This window comes from Electrona antarctica (genome assembly GCF_951216825.1).
Source record: "Electrona antarctica genome assembly, chromosome: 1".
NCBI classification, from domain to species: domain Eukaryota; kingdom Metazoa; phylum Chordata; class Actinopteri; order Myctophiformes; family Myctophidae; genus Electrona; species Electrona antarctica.
Window position 1 is genome coordinate 52138123 of NC_136806.1, and position 22603 is coordinate 52160725.

Genomic DNA, 22603 nt, shown 5'->3' on the forward strand with positions numbered 1-22603 from the left:
TTTGCTTTGCACGCCGAAAATAGGGAGACTGCCCATAAACATTAAAATTAAAACATTAAAATAGGAAGATAATAGGTTTCTGCCCGACAGCAACCATATATAAGCTTTAACACTTTGAGGGCTTTATATCAATATATGACATAGCCTATACGAGGCTGCCGGGATTGTTTAATTACCTTTGGAGCATAACGCCGTAGTATTTGTGCCTTAATTTGATCCATGAAAATCCGCTTGAAAACACTCCAATGATTTGTTATTGAGCCGACAAAAAAAGCCACCTTGATCCGGGTCGTAGAGAAAGAGCAAAGCGAGCTAAGATTGTCCCTACCCCCTTGTTCACTTTGCACTCAGTTTTTTCCCAGAAGCCCTTGCAAGCCGGCAGTTGGTTGATTTCCGGTTACGTCGTCATAACGCGTCCGCCTCGTCACCAGGTCCGCGACAAATCCGCAATTTATTTTAAATTATTACAAAACGGCAAATTAAACACATAAAACAAATAGCGGGTCCCCCCCCTGCGTAATGGATTAAATAGCGTGGCACACGGGTTATGCAGTTAAACTGTTAAGAGCTTTAAAAGGAAAGAAATGAAAAGTGAGAAACAATAAGTAATAGGTGTATGAAATATGCGGCGCTCACCTTGGACGGTCCTGTTGTGGCAGCAGAAGCAGCAGCAGCAGCAGCAGCAGCAGCAGCAGCAGAGGGTCGGGTCTGGACGTAAGGCTTGGGCGTCAGTAAAGGCACCGCTTTTGGCGACACGGCCCTGAGGGTTGTGGCGGTCGGGGGCTTTGGCTCCGACGAGCGCGAGCGGATCTGCGGCCGGTGTTGCTGCTGGGACGAGGAGAAAGAGGAGGAGGAGGAGGAGGGCGAGTGTGGCGAAGAAGAAGACGAGGGGAACTCTTCCACCCGCGCCTCCACCGTGGACGTGAACTTGGGAACGACGGGGGCCGACTGCTGCCGCAGGAACCGCATGGGCCCGTCCAGGTCGGGCGACGAGGAGGGGTCCGGGGTGGTGGTCGGGGAGGCGCACAGCGACAGGGAGGCGAAGGGGAGGAGGTGTGAAGGGGAGGAGGGGGAGGAGGAGGAGGGGTCAGCCGACATGCTGCGGTCCAGCAGCTTGGGGAGCTCCAGCCGCTCCATCACCGCCTCGCTGATGGAGAAGCGCTGGGCGTAGCGCTGGAGCACGCTCGCCGCCTCGGCGCTCGTGCGCGCCATCTTGTACGCGTCCCTCAGCTCCTCCTCGCGGCGCTCCCTGGGGGAGGGAGGGAGAGAGAGAGGGAGTGGGAGAGAGAGGGAGAGGGAGGGAGGGGTTAGATACATGGGGTTTTGTTACTCTCGTTGGAAGTGGAAGGTCTTTTTGGGGGACCTATACAGCAGTGGTATCCCAAACATTTTCATGTCAAGTACCCCCACATTGACACTAATTATCCCGTGGACCCCCATTTGAAAAGACACGGCAGGGACCCCCATAAGAGAAGACTTTTACGGCTCTAGCAGTGATTCTCAACCAGTTTAATTTCATGGACCCCCAGTTTTACATGCATTTAGGCTACGGACCCCCCATTTCATGGCATTTCTATCTCTGGGACCCCAATTTATATTGTAAAATCAATGTTAATTTAACTCTGTTAACCCGTTAAGGTCCATTTGGTTCCATTTATACACTCTCAGAGTTACAGACCCATAAGGGTCCATTTTGGTTCCAAACTATCATTTACCTGGGGACCCCCTGGAACTCCCTCAAGGACCCCTGGGGGTCCCTGTGTGTGTGTGTGTGTGTGTGTGTGTGTGTGTGTGTGTGTGTGTGTGTGCGTGCGTGCAGTGGACATACTTGTCTTCCACTATCTCCCTGTAGGTCTTAATGCTCTTCCTCCTGATACTGTGGCATGAGTCTCCCGACAGCAGATTCTCCATCATCTTCCTCTCCTCTTCCTTCTTTATCAGGTCCTGTGACACACTCCGCCTCCGGTTCTTCCACTTCGCCAGGTCCTGACACACACACACACACACACACACACACACACACACACACACACACACACACACACACACACACACACACACACACACACACACACACACACACACACACACACACACACACACACACACACACACACACACACACACACACACACACACACACACACACAGGTCATCAGGTGGTCTCCAACCTTCTTAGAGTGTTTCAACCCTCAACCACTACACTCTCCAGTTGGCGGGTCAGCAGTGATTGGCCAAGTCACTGCCCCTCTCCTCCAGGCTTCCAGCTATAGACGAATCTGCGGAGAGGCGCCCCGGGCGCAGCCACCACCGAGGTGCAACCAGCACCAGCTACTGTATAGCATTGGCCACACCTAGCCAACAGGGAAGTCAGCATCCTGCCGGCCAGGTGCAGCAAACCAGTGCTGACCACCCTTGGCTAATGGTGTGTTTGACTGTTGGTATGTCTCTTACCGTTCCTTCTAGCAATCCCTGTGATACCTGTGTTGTTTGCACCTACAAGGCACTGGTGTATTCAGACCGGCACGGAACTTTGGGAGTTGAAGATGATTTGCCTGTCTTGTATTGGAATTGTGTACATGATGACATGTGTTCTATGGCCTGAAACCCTATTGCGCTTTGCACTATATGTACAAAACCTTTTTGTCAACAAGTGGAAGGAGAGCGTATAACCCCCGGGGGAACATGTGCTGGGTGAGCAACCTTCTTTGAACTGTCCGTCCATCCTTTAGTTTGTACAAAAGGTCCATGGATGTGACCCACAGTTGGACCAAGAGTTAAGAAGGAGTACAGTAAATGGCTTCTTATCCATTTACTGGGGCGGCAGTGGTTCAGGGGTAGAGTGGCCGGTATAGAGAAGCTGGATGGGAACCGTGAGGTTACCAGTTCGATCCCGGGCTCCTCCAGAGTTAGTGTCGAAGAGTCGTCCTTGAGCAAGACTCTGGACCCCTAATTGCTCCCGATGTGCAGGTTGGTGCCTTGGATGGTTTCCTCCACCATTGGTGTGTGAATGTAATGCACAATCTCTGTAAAGCGCCTTGGATAAAAGGTGCTATATAAATGCACCACTTATCCAAAAGGAGAACATGATGGACTCACGTCCTGCCAGTGGTCCTCGTCTTCCTTCAGCCGGTTGTACTGGTTGTGTATCATCTCGTGACGTGCCTGACTGTGAGGCTGCAAGATGGCCTCCTCCTCTCTGCGCATGTCGATCATGCTCACACTCCTGGGACGAGAGAGCGAGAGAGAGAGAGAGAGAGAGAGAGAGAGAGAGAGAGAGAGAGAGAGAGAGAGAGAGAGAGAGAGAGAGCGAGAGAGTTAGACAGAGAGTTAGACAGACAGACAGACAGACAGACAGACAGACAGACAGACAGACAGACAGACAGACAGACAGACAGACAGTAAAGGAAAAGGAAAAGGAAATAAAATCCTGACATGGCAATACCAGCGGAGCACAAGCTTTGTGAAAAAATTAAAGAAAAAAGTGAATCTGCACAGTAAATCCTCGGTGTTGAGCATCCCTGCTATCCTAGCGGGAACGATTTTCGGCAAAGAGATGTGTAAAGGTGTAGGACGGTGTAAAGAGATGTGTAAAGGTGTAGGACGGTGTAAAGATATGTGTAAAGGTGTATGACGGTGTAAAGATATGTGTAAAGGTGTATGACGGTGTAAAGATATGTGTAAAGGTGTATGACGGTGTAAAGATATGTGTAAAGGTGTATGACGGTGTAAAGATATGTGTAAAGGTGTATGACGGTGTAAAGGTGTATGACGGTGTACAGATAAGTGTAAAGGTGTACAGTAGGTGTAAAGAGGAGGGGGAAAGAGCAGACCAAGTACAGAGTCGACATGATCAACTAGTTTACTTAACCCATTTAGACCTGAGGCCGAGTTTTGATGAAAAAACTATTTTGCTATATACCGTACATATAGCAACAGCAACCCCAAAAAGGGGTTCCTGGATTGAGGTATACAGTTACGTAAATGAGAAAAAGAGGTTGCGCATCAGCAATGGTTTTCAGAGTGCTAAACCCAAATCCCACACACCAAAAAGGAATGCTTACGCGTTTGGGCTATGCAGCCTTCATCAGAGCATGAGGCTGCATAGCCGAAACGCGCAAGCGTTCCTTTTTGGTGTGTGCCAATAAAGAAATGGAAATGTGAGTACTTTATCCGCCTTTTTTTTTTTATGTGCTTTTTCTTTGGGTATATAGTTACGTATAGGGGGTTAATCCCATGAACACAGAGGACTTTACTGTGCATATTATATTATATATCATATATTATAATATGCTGTATCATATATGAATCCCTGTGCTGCTGTGCAGTGCTTCAACAGAACAGCAAAGTGAGGCAGAATGAAGAATAACATTGTTGTCACAGAAACAGGACTCCAGATCGACATTCAGTCAAGGCTGATGTGAGGCAGCTATCAATATGAACTAAAAGCAGTTGTGCTTCACAGAGGTGATGTCATGCAGGTCAGAGAAAAGACATCTATCTTGCTTGCACTGTGAGTATACGTCGTGGCATATAATTAAAGGCCAGAGGCCTTGTGCAGAAATAATTAGTACAAAAAAATAATTGGTTAAATCAGACAACTGGACAGTTAAAATATAGGCATCCGTATCAATGTTGCGGTGTGTGCTTGCGTGCGCGCGTGCAAGCTTGTATGCGTGCGCGCGTGCAAGCTTGTATGCGTGCGTGCGTGCCTGAGTGTGTAACATTAGGTAGAGTATTCACAATCTTCTTAAGTGCCATAAAAGTGAGAACATCCACACTGAGGTGAAGGAGGTCAGAGATGAGATACACACTGCAGTTAGTAGTACAGCAGCATGCCAGTCATTTTAATGCTTTGCTCTCACAGCATAAAATGGATCAAATGGGCATTCCCACTGAAATAAACACAAATTATAACCGTAAATAAGTACCCTACAACCCAAAGAGCAGTTCACTGTACTGTACTGTACTGTACTGTACTGTACTGTACTGTACTGTACTGTACTGTACTGTACTGTACTGTACTGTACTGTACTGTACTGTACTGTACTGTACTGTACTGTACTGTACTGTACGAGCTCACAACTTTGAAAGGCGGATTTCAAAGTTGCCGTTTGTGTTTATAGCACAGAGTTTGGCGGGTTCACTTATACTTAACCACTTTCAAACTGGCATCCCTGGCAATCCAATTGAGCAAAAAAATAGGAGATCTTCCAGGTCACAACATGTTGCAAAGGCATTGTGAGCTTGTAGATCGCAATTTTCGTTAATTTAGATTTGGGCTTATATCTAGGGCTACCGTGGTTAATATGCCTTCCATGTAATGTGAAACACTGCTCGTTATGAAATGGCATTAGCATTAACAGAGCTCTGTGGAAGGCAGCCATCGTTTAGGTGAACCAAATGTAATGTGACGCCAAGGGAAATGCCCATTCTATTCAATTGTGTCCTGTGTTGCTTAGTTATGGCAGCAGTTCTGTTTGCCTGGGGTACTCTGCGTACTCCTGGCTTTCATATTAATATATAATCATGATAAAATGGCACAGATTTTTTCCTATTCTCTCTACTCAGACCCGTCCTCCAGTGACATCATCGACGGGGAATTCAAGCTAATAGAAACTGCAGGCTTTCGAGTCCTGAAAAGTTGCAATGCGAAAAAATGGAAGCCATCGTTCTCACGATAATAAAAATCAAAATATTTTTGTAAAACAAAAAAATCTTGTTTAAATTTAGACCTGAGGACGATTCTACAAATTTCTTCTAAATCCTGACAGTTTTCTGAACAACCTCATGTTTCTATGACAGTGGTTCTCTGCATGTCAAGGACCCCAAAAATGATATGTATTTGGCCACTGACCCCCATCTGAAAATATGTTGTTCCAGGGACCCTCCCAGAAGCAAAGATTTGAGTTAAAAACGTCTCTGTTTCAAAAATAGCAGACCTACAAGCTCGTAGCGCGGCCCTCAGTGCCACGCTATGAGCTTGTAGATCTGCTATTTTTCAATAGCTAAAGTATAACATAATCCTTAAAACACCAAAAATCTGCCTAACGATGATGTCACTGGTGGACGTGGGTTTCTGAACTGCCCACAGCCCTTCCTATGAGACACAGACTGAGTAGAAAAAAATGGTGCCATTTTATCATGATTATGATAAAATCCAGAACACTGCTGGAAAACCAGCAGTGTTCTGGGTCTGCAGGACTGGACAAGCCCTGCTTTTAGTGTTCAGGAAATAAGTCAGAGGGCAGTGTGATCGCATGCAGCTGTATGGGAGAAGCTGAAGTGACAACAGAGCGGACACATTGTCCGGTAAAGGTGTCTTCTACAGCCCTACAACAACAGCCAGCACACTGGTAAGGTTAATTATTTGATTCCATTGTCATTCCTTTTCCGCAAAGAAATATGTTAAAGGTTCATCCAAAGCGACAATACATACAAGCAGGTTCGGTGTCTTTCTCAATGATAGACTTATAGGCAGATATTGAACCTACTGTGTATCTCTTTCCGTTATGGGACAAGCACCCTAACCAATATGTTCTGTGGCTTATAGGTGTTCGCCCCCATAATAGCATCAAATTCAATCCAAGTCTAAAATGACTGAACCAAAAAAGAATGCAGGTGATCTGTGCAGTGCAGTGCCAGCAGGCCATGATATGCGTTCTCTGAGCAACAATAAGTGCAACTTACTGTGGGTCGTCTGAGACACAAGCAGAGTGGTTGTATCTACAGGAGGCAAGGAGAGGATGAGGAGGAGAGAGCACAGTCACAGATGAACACACCAACGAACACTTCCAACACTAGCACCTGAACGTGAGCCGGGGTGGATCGTAACATCCGTGCTGAGTGTATTACTATGTATTACTACTGCCTGATTCATGTTCCGTTGCTCGACTGTGTCGCTCGGCCAAACATAGCCGATCTAGAAGCTCGCAACGCATCTGCCACACGTTGTGAGCTTCTGGCAAGCACGCAGTTTGGGTGGCGACTAAGTATGAATCAGGCTTCAAAAGCTGACAATGGGCAAAATTGTGAAAGACTGATGAGGTCAAATATGTATCAAAGCAGAACTGGCAAAGTTTGTGTCTTTACATCCATGTACCACTCACTATCTACCTACCCATGCACACACACACACACACACACACCCACCCCCAAGCATGTATTTTCCCCAACTGTTGAACTGCAGACCTACATCACAACATTCAAGCACAAGGGGGCGCTCTAATCTAAAAATACAGCCAGCAAAGAGCAGCAGCAGGCATAGTCAAAGTGCTTTGCTTGCAACAGAGCATGCTTAGGCGCACACTGGACGCTTGGATGACAGTGAATCTTCAATAACAGCATGCATCCTTTTTCTTATAAAGTATAGCGCCCAAGCAGCAAGCAGCATTAAGACTGTGGGGCTCTCCATGTGTGTCAGTGTCTGTGACCACCAGATGAAGGCTCGGCCCTGCAACCACACGGCTCTTCACAGAGAGAGGCTTTAAATAGCATCCTCCGTGGTGTCGGGAGGGGTGTGAGTGAAAGTGTGGGCTGCGGTCACATACGACTCGCCACAAGAAGGATAAAAAAGGGAGGCTCAGTGCAGAGAGCCCTCGCTCACTATAAATCAACACCAGAGAGAGAGATGCGGTTTCATGAGCTGTTTATTTTGCCGTGTGGTGCGTTGGTGAGATGTGTGTTAGTTTGTTAGCCTCCTGCATGTATGCCTGGCATTAACAGCCAGGCAGGGTCGGCATAAGCCTATCTCACAGAATTTCCCCGCCCCCCTTAATACGCCCCCTTTTGGGTAGTGGTGATAGCGTGACGTCACTCCATAGACGCTACATGTTAACAGGGGTAATTTAAGAAGTCTACAACTTTTGTTTTCTCAAGGTAAGGTTTGTTCTATCTGTTCGAGCTGATTTACCATCTTGTTTGCTTCATAATAATATTGGTCTGTCACATTTTTACATTAGAAAATGTACTTAGATTCTCCAGAGAAAAAAACGTGTAAATGCTAATGTTAAAGACACCACTATTTACCGGAAGTGGGCGTGAAAAACGGGCTGTGAGATAGGCCAATTAGTATCAGTTCTAGATTGTCGTCTCTTTTCGTTCTGTAGTTGCTTACTTGTCATTCCTCAATGTTGTCAATGATCAACTGTAGGGCTGTCCCCTCAGTCGATTTGGTCTGGTTGGTTGTTTTTTTTATGCTTTTTTTCCCCCATGCAAACTCTAGATATAATCATTTATTCTGCCAGCCTAAACCTTTAATGGCCAGTAACAACATTAGAATGTTCACTTCTCAACGGCAGCAACCTGAAAAGGCTGGTCGATCTCCACCATGATTATTATGCACTATGCAGCAAACAAAATACTTATTTGTTGATTAAACTAAATGATTATTAGCCAACAAATTCCTATGACTATTAATTAGCTCACTAAGAATTGCTTTGGTCGCGGACAGCCCTAACAACCGATTGTGTTTGTGCTTTGCAATGGATGGATTAATGCATGTATTAAAAGGATGCATACATGCATTTCAAGCACTGCAAAGTCTATCTTTCAACACAAGAAATGCAATAGAAATTCAGTCGGGGGGGGGGGGTTAGTTAGTACACCTCTGGGTCTGTCCAAAAAGGCCAAAGGCTGCCACAAAAGGTCATGCATAGTTAATCAAACACATTCTTTGGCTTCTTCTGTCACTGCAAGAAGAGCAATAAAAAAAACAATAGGAGGAAATTAAGAAGAAAATCATAGACTTGTTTACAGCCACATTGCATCTCTGGGCGTACAGATTATAAAGGGTTTTAAAAAATGAGGTCATGCTCTTCATCTTCAGGTTAACAAAGACAGGCACGTCATCCATAAGACAGCACTGCTGCCTGAACTGAGGCCAAGGGCACATGCTGGCAGAGAATTCCCCTGGGTTTTAACACAGAGCTTCTGGAGTTCTACTTCAACACGGCAAATGGTTGGTATCATGTTTGTAGTGCAGCGGGGCGGCTCACGTTGGCGGTGCATCGCTGTCCGGCGATGGAGGCTGCTGCGTCCGTGGCGACCCGTCGCATTCGCGCAGCGGCCTCGCAGCCGTCCGTCGGCCCGTAGCGGCGCTCGTTATGGTAACCGACACCGTCGTGGTGGCAGGAACGGGAAGAAAGCGGGGAGAGGTGCCAGGAGAGGTGGCGGCGTGTCTGGGAGAGGACAGGCTTTGTCGGCGCTGCCATGCCGCGTCGTCGCTGTCCATCTCTAAAGGTGACGTCGTGCGCGTGTTAGCGCCTCCCTTCCTCCGTCCCGCCGCCGCCGCCTCCTCCCCGTCCAGCAACGGTGGACACTTCCCGTCCATGTCGACTGTCCCCCCGGGTGAACCGATGGGACTAGTCGCAAGCAGCTCGGAGCTGGGAGCGGTGCCGGCTGCCAGGGACACCGACGCTCGGAGGAAGAGTTCCTCGGAGCACGAGCGGGCTGGAGTACTGCTGAAGAGAATCGGGCTGAGTTATCATCTCACAGCAAGACAACAACAGTGCAAAAACTGAAATAAGTTGTTGGCTCTTAGAACAGTTGCCGGGTTACCGTCACATATCATCAGACAGCATTCCATTGGAGAAGACTAAATGCAGGCTCCATGGACATAAATCTTAAGACATAAGAGCATAGTGTGGCTCACACATCCGTCTGCGAGCAAATTTGGTTCATGAAGAAGCAAACAAACATTCACAAATCTGTAGCATGTTCAAGGCTCAGCACTCAAATACTCCTCAAAGTATAGAAAACAAGAAAGAATCCAAACAAAACACTTGTTATCAGACGGCAACACAGTGCTTCGCACTAATAAGACCCACATTGCATCAGCTGTCACAGTCACAGAAATATTCCTCTGCTAGAGTTGTTCTTTGTCCAACAACTCTGACAGAATGTCTGAGAGAACCCACGCCAGGGTCCCAGAGACTCCAGACACAATGCTGTAAAAAAAAAATCTGAGCTCAGAATTCTTTTAAGAATGCATTTACCCCGTGCGACAGAAGCTGCCGGCGGTCTCAGTGCAGCACTGAAAGGCTTTGGGGAAGGAAGGTGGACTCATAACTTGACATCCTGTGGGTGGGTCGCATTTCCACGTTCCTCTGTGTTTGTGTGTGTGTGTGTGTGTGTGTGTGTGTGTGCATGTGCCATGTGTGTGTGTATGTTCAGCATTGTTTCCACAGTTTGTATCCCACAGACACACAAAGCCGCAATGTAAAATCCTGACTATAAGTTTCACCATTTAAGAGTCTATTTTTACACTTAACACTCAGGGTTTTACAAGTGCAAAATCCACAACTGGGTAGAGTGTTACATTATTGTGTATATATATGAGAGAGAGAGAGAGAGAGAGAGAGAGAGAGAGAGAGAGAGAGAGTAGTGTTACACCCCTGAGGACACTAAATTCAGTTTGAATCATTTTGCATTAACATTCAAAGGACAGCAGTGGGCCGAACTCCAAATGCATGCTCAGGCTTACTGCATAATATGCAGCTATACAGTGTATATATTTATTCCCCTAAACTTTCTACTTTATCAAAGAAGACTATATCAGAATGTGCAGATGCAAAACACTACAAGGCACTCAAGGCTGAGTAAGAAGGGGAGAGTCCAAAGTACAGTAATTCTCTTCATTAGGGCAGGTCCAGCTATGGAACAGAAACCAACTTATAGCGCCGTTTAGATTCAAACGGAGAAAGTCAATCATACACCTCATTAACCCTGATGTCCCAGTTTTGGGCAAAGTTTCCAAAGTGTAAAAAAGCTAATAATAATTTTACTATTTTCAATAATAGTAAAGAATAACCTATCTACAAGCTCACAACACATCACAACGTGGCACGTTGACACATGGAAAAAGTGTGATCTTTCCTCTGCTACCCTCAAAAACACTGCAGAGAGACATACAGTACTGTCAGAGACGCAGATAAGCAGGCTGACAGATGGATATAGGCAGACAGACATACAGATATACAGTACGTACAGACAGACAGACAGACAGACAGACAGACAGACAGACAGACAGAGACAGACAGACAGACAGACAGACAGACAGACAGACAGACAGACAGACAGACAGACAGACAGACAGACAGACCAATCATTTACACTACAGTATACATACATAAAGTTAAAATGCATGGGACATTTTCAGTGCATCAATGTTTGGGTGCAACATGGGTCTGTGTTAATTCACAGCACAGCATTATAGCTACTACTCCTGGCCACATACAGGATGACTGTGTTGTAAAGCATGGCATCCTTTTCAAGACAGACTCACCAGAAATCCAAAATTTTCTTTCTCCTGGAGCAATCAAATGCTGTTGCCAACAAAAGCAAAGGAGGCTAAAGTGAAAACTATCAGGGAAATCCTGGAAGATCCCCACAGAAAGATCTTTGGAACGTCAAAGTTATACGGTCCGTTTTCACAATAACACCAGTGCCAGAAAGAAAAGCTGAACATGGTTGGTGACCCAAATATCACTTTAAGAGGAGCTGGCAATCGGATACGAATCCTCCCGTGGTGCCTCTCTCGCTTGGCCGGGCGTCCGTAACAAACAACAATTGACTGCGTTTATGTGGGAGGGAAGCCGAGCTGGGAGGGCGTTCTTTGGTCGCTGCAACAGCGACTAAGTTGTCAGCAGGGGTGTTGCACTGTGAGGAGTAAAGGTCCTCCTGGTCGAGGCTCCTTACGTTCAGGTGAAAAGAAGCCGCAGACAACTCCATGTGTATCCGAGGAGGTGTGTGGTTTCAATAGAGCAACCAAAGTCTGGCGTATAATTCATGCATCCTACCTGGGTGTGGTTTTTTCCCCCCACAATCTGAATTCCTATAGACGTGTTTAATATCGTGTCATATAAGAATATAAACCAAAAATAAACAAAGGAGCTTGGCGGTTTGACTTTGATATGGATATGAAGCATCAACTGACGGTGAGAAAACGCTAACGTTATGTTACCGCCACCGGATTAATTACATTTTCGGCAGAAACACACGGTATCAAAATGAGTGTCTGACTATTATAAACAATACAGAGCCACCACCCTGACAACATAGCGACGGGATAGTTTGTGGTACAATTTTTCGACCACAATTCTTATATATCTCCCTTAGAGATAGGGTGAGAAGTTCAGTCACACGGGAGAGACTCAGAGTATAGCCGCTGCTCCTTCGCCTGGAAAGGAGCCAGCTTAGGTGGTTCGGGCATCTGGTTAGGATGCCTCTCGGGCGTCTCCCTAGGGAGGTCCTCGATGCATGTCCCACTGGGAGGAGACCCCGGGGCAGACCAAGGCGCAGATGGAGGGGATTACATCGACTCACTGGCCTTGGAACGTCTCGGGATCCCCCAGGAGGAAGTCACTAATGTTGCTCTGGAGAGGGAAGTCTGGAGCTCTCTGGTGGAGCTGTTGCCCCCGCGACCCGACTACGGATAAGCGGATGAAGATGGATGGATGGATGTAATTCCTATATGAGACGATTCTAAGATGACCTAATGTTATTATGCATAGAGAAATGACTTCCGTGACCCAGGGGATGAAGGAGTGACGTCAGGACTTCGGTACTCCAGATCGTCCCTACAAAGGACCAACCAGTCCGAAGATCAACCAGTATAGGAGTGAGCAGTATCACGACTGTACACACTGTGCGGGGGAATTCGGGCATTGGCGTGATGACTAAAGTAAAGAGAGATGGCTGCAGTAACACGAGCTGTCATGGTGGATTACGCTGGGAGAAGAGAACAGCATTGTGCCGTAGCTGCTTCCAATGCTCACTGTGTCAGATGAGACCACGGTGGGTGGGATCTGGGATGGGACTAGTTGTTGGAGAGATTCTCATGCACCTGGAATTGGTCAATTGGTTCCATCCCATTGACAGCCAATGTCTAGCTCCACCAACAAGCTACAGCTGTGAAGTCCTTGACCAAGAAGACTTTTTAACCACTATTTTACATTCCAACATAGTTCTGGATAAACAGCTACAAGTTTGGCCTAAAACATAACTGTATTGCAATGAACAGGAGGCCAAAAAAAAGAGAGGAATAAGAAAGAAAGACCCCTGGGAGACCTCGGTCAACAAAGAATATGGGGTTTAAGTGAACGAATGAATAACAGCTACCATACAACGAATAAATGTTTTCAGATTGGATTGATTCAGGGCAACTATGAACCGGAATTGTTGAATGTTTTGCAATGTTTGCATAATGCACTTGGGTCTGGGGCAGGGGCCATGTTTTGGCTTGCGGTGGACATATTCCATTTTTGCCACCGACATACAAAATAAGCGGGCAATAATATTGCCAGGCAATAACACACAAAGAGATATAGCCCTGAATAACCACAACTGGTCTGTAACTCTGAGAGTGTACAAATGGAACCAAATGGACCATTTGGTTCCATTTGTACACTCTCAGAGTTAAGGGGGTCCTTGCAAATAAAACATTTGAGAGCCATATCACCCACTATCACTAGTGGACTATAATGTGCCATAGTGTCGTAGTAAACCAGTGTTCTTATTATTCTGACGAAAACCTGGAGACTTGACATTCAGTAATTGGGTCTAATGATCAAAATAAGAACATTGTAATGGTGTGTAAAACAGAAAGTCTCAAATTTGCCACACGGACAAGGACAAGTCTTTGCCACGGACACATTTTGTCCGTGTACGGACATGTTGATGACCCCGTGTCTGGGGGGGGGGGGATACAGGTAAACAGGTAAAAATGATTGATTTGGCACCTTTGTTCGGAGGTAACCGTCAGGAGCAGGGCTGGGGGGCTCTCCCTGTGAGGTGTCTCTGCGTGGGGCGGGGAGGAGGAGGAGGAGGAGGAGAGGGCACAAAGCCGAGGCTCACTGCTCCTCCTCAGGCCGATCATGGAGGGTCTGGAAGGAGGCTCTCTCTCCTCGTCCCTCTCTTGACTCTGTTGTTGTTGCTCCTGCTCGCTCCAGGATTCACGGGGAGCGTTTGGGGAGTGAGCGGGGTGCCAGGCTGCTCTGGGGGTTCTATCTAAGCTAGGATCCTCAGTGGGACTGGTTTTTATTATCATCATCCATGCAGGGAGGGAGGAATCACAGTGGAAAAGAGAAAAGCGACATTGAAAGAGATATAATACGCGAGGACAGACACACCGGCAGCGTACAGAAGAGACAAGAGACAAACGTGGGACAATACGAGCAGGGACACATGGATGGGGGGGGGTGATGCAAACACAAAGGACAGACAGAACGGGACACACGACAGCAGCACAATGAGGGGTCAAACGCAAAAGGAGGAGTTGCGGTAGGGAAGGGCACAAAAGAAAAGAAATCCATCAAACACTCATCTTTCATACTATAAGGACATTCTTTTCTTTCTTGTCTTCTTAAGGGCCAAATGAGTAGGATTTCTGCCCGTCCTGTCCCCCCGTGCCATCAGCTTTAACCCATTAAGACCCATTCTACAAATGACTTCTAAACAGTGTTCTGTCAGTGGTGCTCAAACCATTTCATGTCAAGGACCCCCAAAATCATACAGTATATGTATTCAGCCGCCGCCTCCCATCCCATCTCAAAACATTTTATTCCAGGGAGTGCACGGAAGCAAAGATTTGAGTTAAAAATGTTCGCTTTAAATATACAGTATATATTGGCCTGGGCCGTGGCTCAGCGGTCCAGGCACCCTGGCTGGTAACCCAGTCTGGCAGTGTGCCGCGGGTTCAACTCCCGATCCCGACAGCCTTTACTGCATGTCTTCCCCCATCTCTCTCCCCATTTCCTGTCAGCCTACTGTCTGTCCCTCCATAAAAAATATATAAAAAGGCAAAAGCCACAAAAAAAACATTAAAAAAAAAAAATATATATATATATATATATACAGTATATATGTTCAAAGAATTGCACTAATTTTCACGATTTTTTCAAAAAATAGCAGATCGGCAAGCTCATATAATCTGCTATTTATAGCTCAAATCTAAAACAACAGAGATGCTTTCTCTGTTTTAATGGGTCACTGTCTCTAATGCAAATGGTAAATGACGGTTGAATGACTGATAGATAGTGATAACAAGTGATAGATGTTCAACCCATACGTCCAGTTCACACACACACTACCCTCTAAACCAAATTAGAATGAACACCATTCTAATCTAAACTTTCAAATTATTTCTAAAAAGTTAAAAAAATAGCAGATATCCAAGCTCAAACTATAGGGTGAACCACATAAAAACAAAAGGCCTTGGATGTCGGATGGATGAAGGGGCACCAGCTCCCTTCACAGATGGGTTGGATTTAGGCTCCACACACCCAGAAAGTGCAAGTAAATTCTGGTGTAAATTCTGACAGAAATCTGTCCGCTTCTGCCCACTCTCAGTGATGACCTCCTCTGCACTCATACCTGATGTAATACATTATTTTAATTGCATCGGCTTCATCTTACTTTTACGTCAAGTGCATGAAATGTGGAACACAAAGAGGGATTTTCTACTATTATAACACTGAAAGCCGAGAAGGGAATCCACTCCGCTGGCAATACATCAACAATGATGAATACTTTTTCAATAATTAAAGGACGACTTCACCACTTTACTTCATATAATTGGTCCTCACTAATGTTGTTCATGATGAAAAGGCACCATTGTCTGTGTCTCGTAGGAGGCTGTGGCAGTTCAGGAACCTGTCTACCAGTGACATCATCGATGGGGAATCCAAGCTAATAGAAACTGCAGGCTTTCTATTCCTGAAAAGTACAAAAGTACAAATCTAAATATTTTGTTTAAAAAAATATCTGCCTAACGATGATGTCACTGGTAGTCAGGGTTTCTGAACTGCCCACAGCCCTACTATGAGACACAGACCGAGAAGAAATAAATGGTGCCATTTTATCATGAACATTAGTGAGGACCAATTATACGAAGATAGGTTGAAAATTGGTGAAGTCGTCCTTTAACATCGATTCTAAACAACACGTTGGCGATTCCAGGTCCCATACTAATAATAATAATAATGAATTGTATTTTTATAGCGCTTTTCCAAGTGCTCAAAGCGCTTTACAATGGTTCATTCATTCAATCATTGGGAGGTGAGGCGGCGAACAGTGGACGCCAGCGTCCTCACTTCCCACACGCGGTGGAGAGCTCACACCGACCAACTCATTGGAGGCAATTTGGGGTTCAGTGTCTTGCCCAAGGACACTTCGACATGTGGACAGGAGGAGGAGCCGGGATTCGAACCGCCGACCCAGGGATCATTGGACGACCTGCTCTACCTCCCGAGCCACAGCCGCCCCATACTGTACAGGGTTGACATGCCAACCCAATAAATCTCAGACTTCAAGATGTCTTCATTTGTGTCTACTCTGCAAATTTCACACTTGTTAAGAGCTTTTGCCTTAGTCCAGAGTCAATAGCCAATGAAAACAGAAAGCACATCTGGTTCCCATTAACCCATTAACCACCTCTCTCTGCCACCACTGGGCAGAGAGAGAGAGAGAGAGAGAGAGAGAGAGAGAGAGAGAGAGAGAGAGAAGCAGTTTCATTATATGCCACCCATTTAAAGACATGTGAACATTTCATAAACACAAAATAGCCCACGGTATTTTTTGAAAGTAGACCATCCGCAATATCCTTCAAGTGCATGGTCATTGGTTTAATGTGCCACTGATGAGAATGGCACAATGTGTTTGATTAGAGCATAAATTCAATGTACAGTAAAAATATATTTACCCATAAATGCAAAAAACAAAGCTTTTTGGCTCGTTCTGTACACAATATCTTACTCTTAATGGAAACGTATACATCTCATAATAAGTTCCCATGTGTTGGTTAAACAGAGCAGAAGGACAGAGCTTTGACAAAATGACGGACTAGCGATGCTAGCATGTTCAATCCTTCATGTTCAATCCTTGCTCACCCAGTGGTGGAAAAAGTACTCAATTGTTTTACTTAAGTAAAAGTACCAATACTGCAATTTAGAACTACTTCATCACAAGTAAAAGTACAGAATTGAAAATGTACTTGAGTAAAAGTACAAAAGTATTGGCATCAAAATGTACTTAAAGTACTAAAAGTAAAAGTATTCATATTGCAGAATGTCCCATTTCATAAGTTAAAAATGTGTAGAAAATCTATTGAAAATAGGCGTCGGCGATCTACAAGCTCACAATGCGTCGCGACGCATTGTGAGCTATTTTCAAATGGCCGAAATGTATAGGTTGAAGTGGTTAATAATGTATGTTTTCTAATCAAAATTTAAATCGCCCTAACTAGTAACTAAAGTTTTCAAATAATTGTAGTGAAGTAAAAGTACAAATCTTGACTCCGAGATGTAGTGGAGTAGAAGTAAAAGTATTGGAAATTGGAAATACTCAAGTACAATACAAACACTGTACTACTTAAGTACAGTACTTCAGTAAAAGTACTTAGTTACTTTCCACCACTGCAGCTCACCTCAGTGGTCTGTCGCCCCCTACGGGTGAAGTGGCGGTGCTCCAGCTCTTGCGCCCGCCGCCGCCACCGCCACCGCCACCGCCGCCGCCGCCGCCCCCGCCCACCTCCTCGTCGCCGCCGCCGCCACCCTTCTTCTTCATGCGGAGCGGCGCGGGCATGTAGGCGCTCTGGTTGCTCTTGTTGGGCAGGTACTGGTTGAACGGCATGGCGGCACGCAGCTCGCTGACCGAGGTGCGCCGCGCCAGCATGTCGTCCTTGCGCACGTCGGGCAACTTCCTGTGGGCGGCGGCGGGGCCGTCAGACTCCGAGTCGCTCCCGCGGCCTGATGGGAGGAGGAGGAGGGGAGGGGGAGAGGGGGGGATTGATTGATTGATTGATTGATTGAGCAGTTTATTGAAAATGAAATCAAAAGGATAAATACACATCGTAGGCTTGTTTCCATTGGTTTTTTTGGGTTGTTTTTTTTACAAGGGCCACAATACAAATACAACATAATAATAATAATAATAATAATAATAATAATAATAATAATAAATCGACATTTTTACCCTATAAGATACTAAAGTACTATTATTGGCCAACCATCCATGAATGAATTTGAAGATTTCAGCAACGAAGAAAGGAAAGAGGAGATCCGCACACCGTTTTAAAAGCTCCCAAAACAAAAAAAAAGGTTTTTAGCAACAACAGAGTCTTCCAATGTGAATTATTTGAGGCACACATACAGGTATTTGGGGGCGCAGCAGAGCCAGCAAGGGACTCATCTATCAGTAGCCTATGGCATTATTTACTGGTCTAAACGTGTATTAATTGGACCCTGACCTGATGAAGGCTCTAGCCGAAACATGAGGGTCGTTTATTAACGTTTGCCAAGCTAAGCCATGACAATAAAGGCTTTTTAAAACTGTGCCTTGCCTTGGAATATCTTCTTTTTTCACACTTGCATGTCAACCCACTATACTCCACAGTACCTACAGTACCTACTATTGAACCCTCTCCAATGAGCACCAGTTTTCACTTACTGATAACTACGCATCACGCAGCGCTTCCTCTTCTCCCAATTCAACCTTTATTAAGTTGATTAAGTTCATTAGTTGTGCTAGACTGGACTGCCATCAGATAAGACATTGGAAGGTTTCATGTTTGATCCTGGAGACAGACAATGTGCTTCTAAATCTCCATGATGTGTCTCGTCGAAGTATCCTGGGGCAAAACGTCAAGCCCCTACAGACTACAGTACATTCTCCAACTGTAAATCAGTCCGGGCAAGAGACGCGACTAAATGCCTACATTTCTATGCAGACTGCATAGAAAATATGAAAATATCACCGTCATTCCTATTATGAAAACGATAACTTTAGAGAGAGAGAGAGAGAGAGAGAGTCAAAAAAGTCAGAGAAAACCTATGCAGGTTGTCCGAGGAGTACATATGAAACAAATCACTTTTTCAGTCTGGTACATTCTTGCATTATATTGTGTACTGTACAGTACAGTCCCAACAGCTGACCATAAATCAATCAAAGGCAGCTTGCAGGCCCAGTGGTTTCTGTTGGAGCGCCGTACACAAATCATATGATTTGTATTGTACAGTTACAGCTCGCACAGAATAAAGTCTAGCCTACCGGTGAGGAGGAATTTACGTGCGGTGCCACTGACTGCATTCCACATCAGATTCTCAACACATTGTCAGCTCTTTAATGGCCAGGGGAACACCTGGCTTTGCAGACGTGCATCGCTCAAGGACTTCCTCCGGTTGATGATTAAAACTCCACCGCAACATATACTAGTATTTATTAGATTTATTGATTTATTGAATAATTTCATATGCATAATGTGTTGGTTCTTTCCATGGGAAAGTTGACAGTTAGTTATTGTGCCGGTGAGGTAAGAAACCCTATAGGGGAGATTATGAGAGAACCTCACCGTTTTACATTACATACAATATTAATGTATTAATATTCAATTCAACTATACGTTCTGCTCAACGCTCGAGAGAAATGGGAATCACTTAAACCATTTCTGTACCTCATTGACCGGTGTCCCGTAGGGGTCTATATTCAGTATTTTGGCCGTGACGTGAGCGCCCCCTCCAGAGATACTTCCGGGTCCTACTTTTGTGTCGCTTTTGTGTCCCCATAGAGTTATACTGTGACGCTCCGTCGGACTAAATCTGAGACGAAAACAACCACGAAAGTCAAATTTTACTGCTTTCCTCGCAAAAACAAAGCTGCTGCTCTCCCAAATCTGGCTGTGACAGGCCGTCTGCCCCACACGGAATACTATCGCCATTTTATTTCATTGTGTCAACTAAATCCTCATTAATGCAAACTAGATTCAACATACTCAACCCTGCACACATTCTAAATATGCCCCCGAAATATTGTATTGAGCAAATGGACTGTACCACCAGTACCACCTTCAATAATAATGATAATAATAGTCTTTATTGTCTCCACATCCTATATTTTCTTTGTCTATTTACAATGAGATGCGGACGGGAGCTGGTGCCACTTGGACCCGGACATAACGTAGCACTACAAAATGACGTCGGACTTAAATACTGAATTATTTTTTCATCATATTTCATCATATTTTGATGGCAGCAACTGCCTGTCATAATTTCACCCACTCCCTAAGTATTGGACAGTATTAGGATGTTTTGATTTTGTATTCATCCTTAGGGCCCCAAATCACACCATACGTAGAAAGCACGAGTGTCTATTTCAAACACAAAATGTTTTTTTGACTGGGGAGCCATAATTTTGACAGAATCAACTGCCTGTCATAATTTCACCCTCTCCCTATCTAAGTATTGGACAGAATTAGGATGTTGATATTGATTTCTTATTCAATATCACACCTTAGAAAGCACGAGTGTTACTCTATAGGTTACTTGCCCCCCCCCCCCTACACCAAAGCTCACAATTTACCCAAGGTCTCTAGGAATTCCTTTCCAAGATGTGTAGCACATGTGGATTCACATCTGTCTCGCGCACAAACAAGCACTCAATCTATATCAGTGCGGTTCTCAAACTCCTTTGGCTCAGGTCACCCCCGTAAATTACCTTTTCATCATTCATTCTAAATATTATCAAGTATTCTGCGGGGCGGGGGGGGGGGGGGGGTGAAGCTGTTTCTATTTCAGTTATTTTTATTTTTAAGTTGTTGATGTTCGGTTGCATCCATTTTAATTGTGTTTTGCTTCCCTCGCTTTGTTAGTGTGTATATTAACTGTGCTGTGACCTTGTATTATAGAAAGGTGCTATATAAATAAAGTTATTATTATAATTAGTAATAATAATAATACGTTTTTGCACGCAACTGTGTCGATATTCTGTTCAGCTCAAATCAAATGAGATCAAATCGAATCCAGACTCAATGAGAATGGGATACGCGTACATATATGGTCATACATGGGAGCTTTTTAGCTTTTTCCTCGGATCTGAATGAAGAAGTCGCAGCCACAGCTTCACGAACGAGAGCAAGGCGGCTGCACACATACCGATGGAAACATCCCTCGTGCATTTCAATATTCTTCTTCATGTGCCACGACCTGAGAGACCGACAGAGCAAGGCCCTAACGAGGCCCGAAGGTATTTATGCCTCACACAGCGGTTGGATTGATAACAGAGAGAGCCTTAAGCCATCAATTGGAAACATGCGTCTGTATACTGAGGAACATGCGCCTTGACAGTGTGGTGCGACGCTGGGGTTGGAACACATGGTAACATTGAAGCACGAGGGGGGCCTTGACAGTGTGGTGCGACGCTGGGGTTGGAACACATGGTAACATTGAAGCACGAGGGGGGCCTTGACGGTGTGGTGCGACGCTGGGGTTGGAACACATGGTAACATTGAAGCACGAGGGGGGCCTTGACGGTGTGGTGCGACGCTGGGGTTGGAACACATGGTAACATTGAAGCACGAGGGGGGCCTTGACGGTGTGGTGCGACGCTGAGGTTGGAACACATGGTAACATTGAAGCACGAGGGGGGCCTTGACGGTGTGGTGCGACGCTGGGGTTGGAACACATGGTAACATTGAAGCACGAGGGGGGCCTTGACGGTGTGGTGCGACGCTGGGGTTGGAACACATGGTAACATTGAAGCATGAGGGGGGCCTTGACAGTGACAATAGGGGTCAATGTCGTACTGTAACAGAAATCCCCCCCCCCCCCCGAAAAAACCCACATTTACACCAGTCGTGGTCAACACATCCACATGTTGGAGGGGGTTTTCAAGGTAGCTCACTATGAACATATGAGGAAAAACTGGGATGGGAATATATACAGAGTAGTAAGAGTTTTGTTCCAAAATGAGATTTCCACATAAAAGACATTAAGTTACTAAAATGAAAGTTTCAGTAAGTCATTATGTGGACAATTCAATGTAATCCAACGAAAAGTATTAAAAAGAGCTTTTGACTAAATTACATTACATTTCTACATTGGATCCATTGGAACACAGGTTCTTTTTTTCGTGAAAAGTAACGGCTTTAGACCCACGACAGTGACAATAATAATAATGTCAACACCTTGACACTAGAACAATTCCCCACACATGGTGTCTGGTGACATACCCTGAAGAAGGCAGTTGTACTGCCGAAACGTTGGTTTTTACTCTGCATCCTAATAAATAATCGGCACTTTGGCTATCAGTGTGTGCAGCCACTCTTTTGTCTTTTTAAGACTTAAACTCTTTAGATGTTTCTGCCGTGAGCTGGCACCACTACTAAGACTGGTGTGCGTCTAGCATCCTCCTGCACAGTCTGGTGACATGGCGGCTTTCTCAGACAGCCATGGCAATGGTAAACAGTCATAAAGAATGTTTTTCACACAACTTTAGTTAAAAATATGGTTTGGTTGCATATAAATATTTTATAATGCCAAGCGCTAGCCCATTTGCTGCCATAGCATGATGTTGATTCCCACACTGTACGCATTTCACTCTGTCTTCTTTTTTAATGAAGGCCTATAAAAAGGTTATGACGGCCGTCACAAAACCCTGCATAGGTTTAAACCGGGAGACTGTGAATAGATTCAGTCTCAGGCCGTAAGCATCCCATCTGTGTTTTTGTTTGGAGAGAAAAGCACTGACTGCAAAGGCCACGCTGTAACCAGTGTTGATTTCGTCGACTAAAACTAAGACGAAAAATGTTCGTCGACTACTTTTTTTCACTGAC

At 45.2% G+C, this 22603-nt stretch overlaps 1 protein-coding gene across 1 annotated transcript in view; it reads right to left on the minus strand.

The window, feature by feature from the left end:
- The window catches only part of LOC306925474 (LIM and calponin homology domains-containing protein 1-like), a 185967-nt gene that overhangs the window by 27376 nt on the left and 135988 nt on the right, over positions 1–22603 (minus strand). The window contains exons 8-12 of the mRNA XM_079504308.1: positions 17423–17744; positions 6691–6726; positions 3100–3226; positions 1829–1986; positions 637–1249 (exon numbers count right to left, since the gene is read on the minus strand). Of these exons, the coding sequence (XP_079360434.1) occupies positions 637–1249; positions 1829–1986; positions 3100–3226; positions 6691–6726; positions 17423–17744 (1256 nt within the window). The remainder of the gene's footprint in view (positions 1–636; positions 1250–1828; positions 1987–3099; positions 3227–6690; positions 6727–17422; positions 17745–22603) is intronic.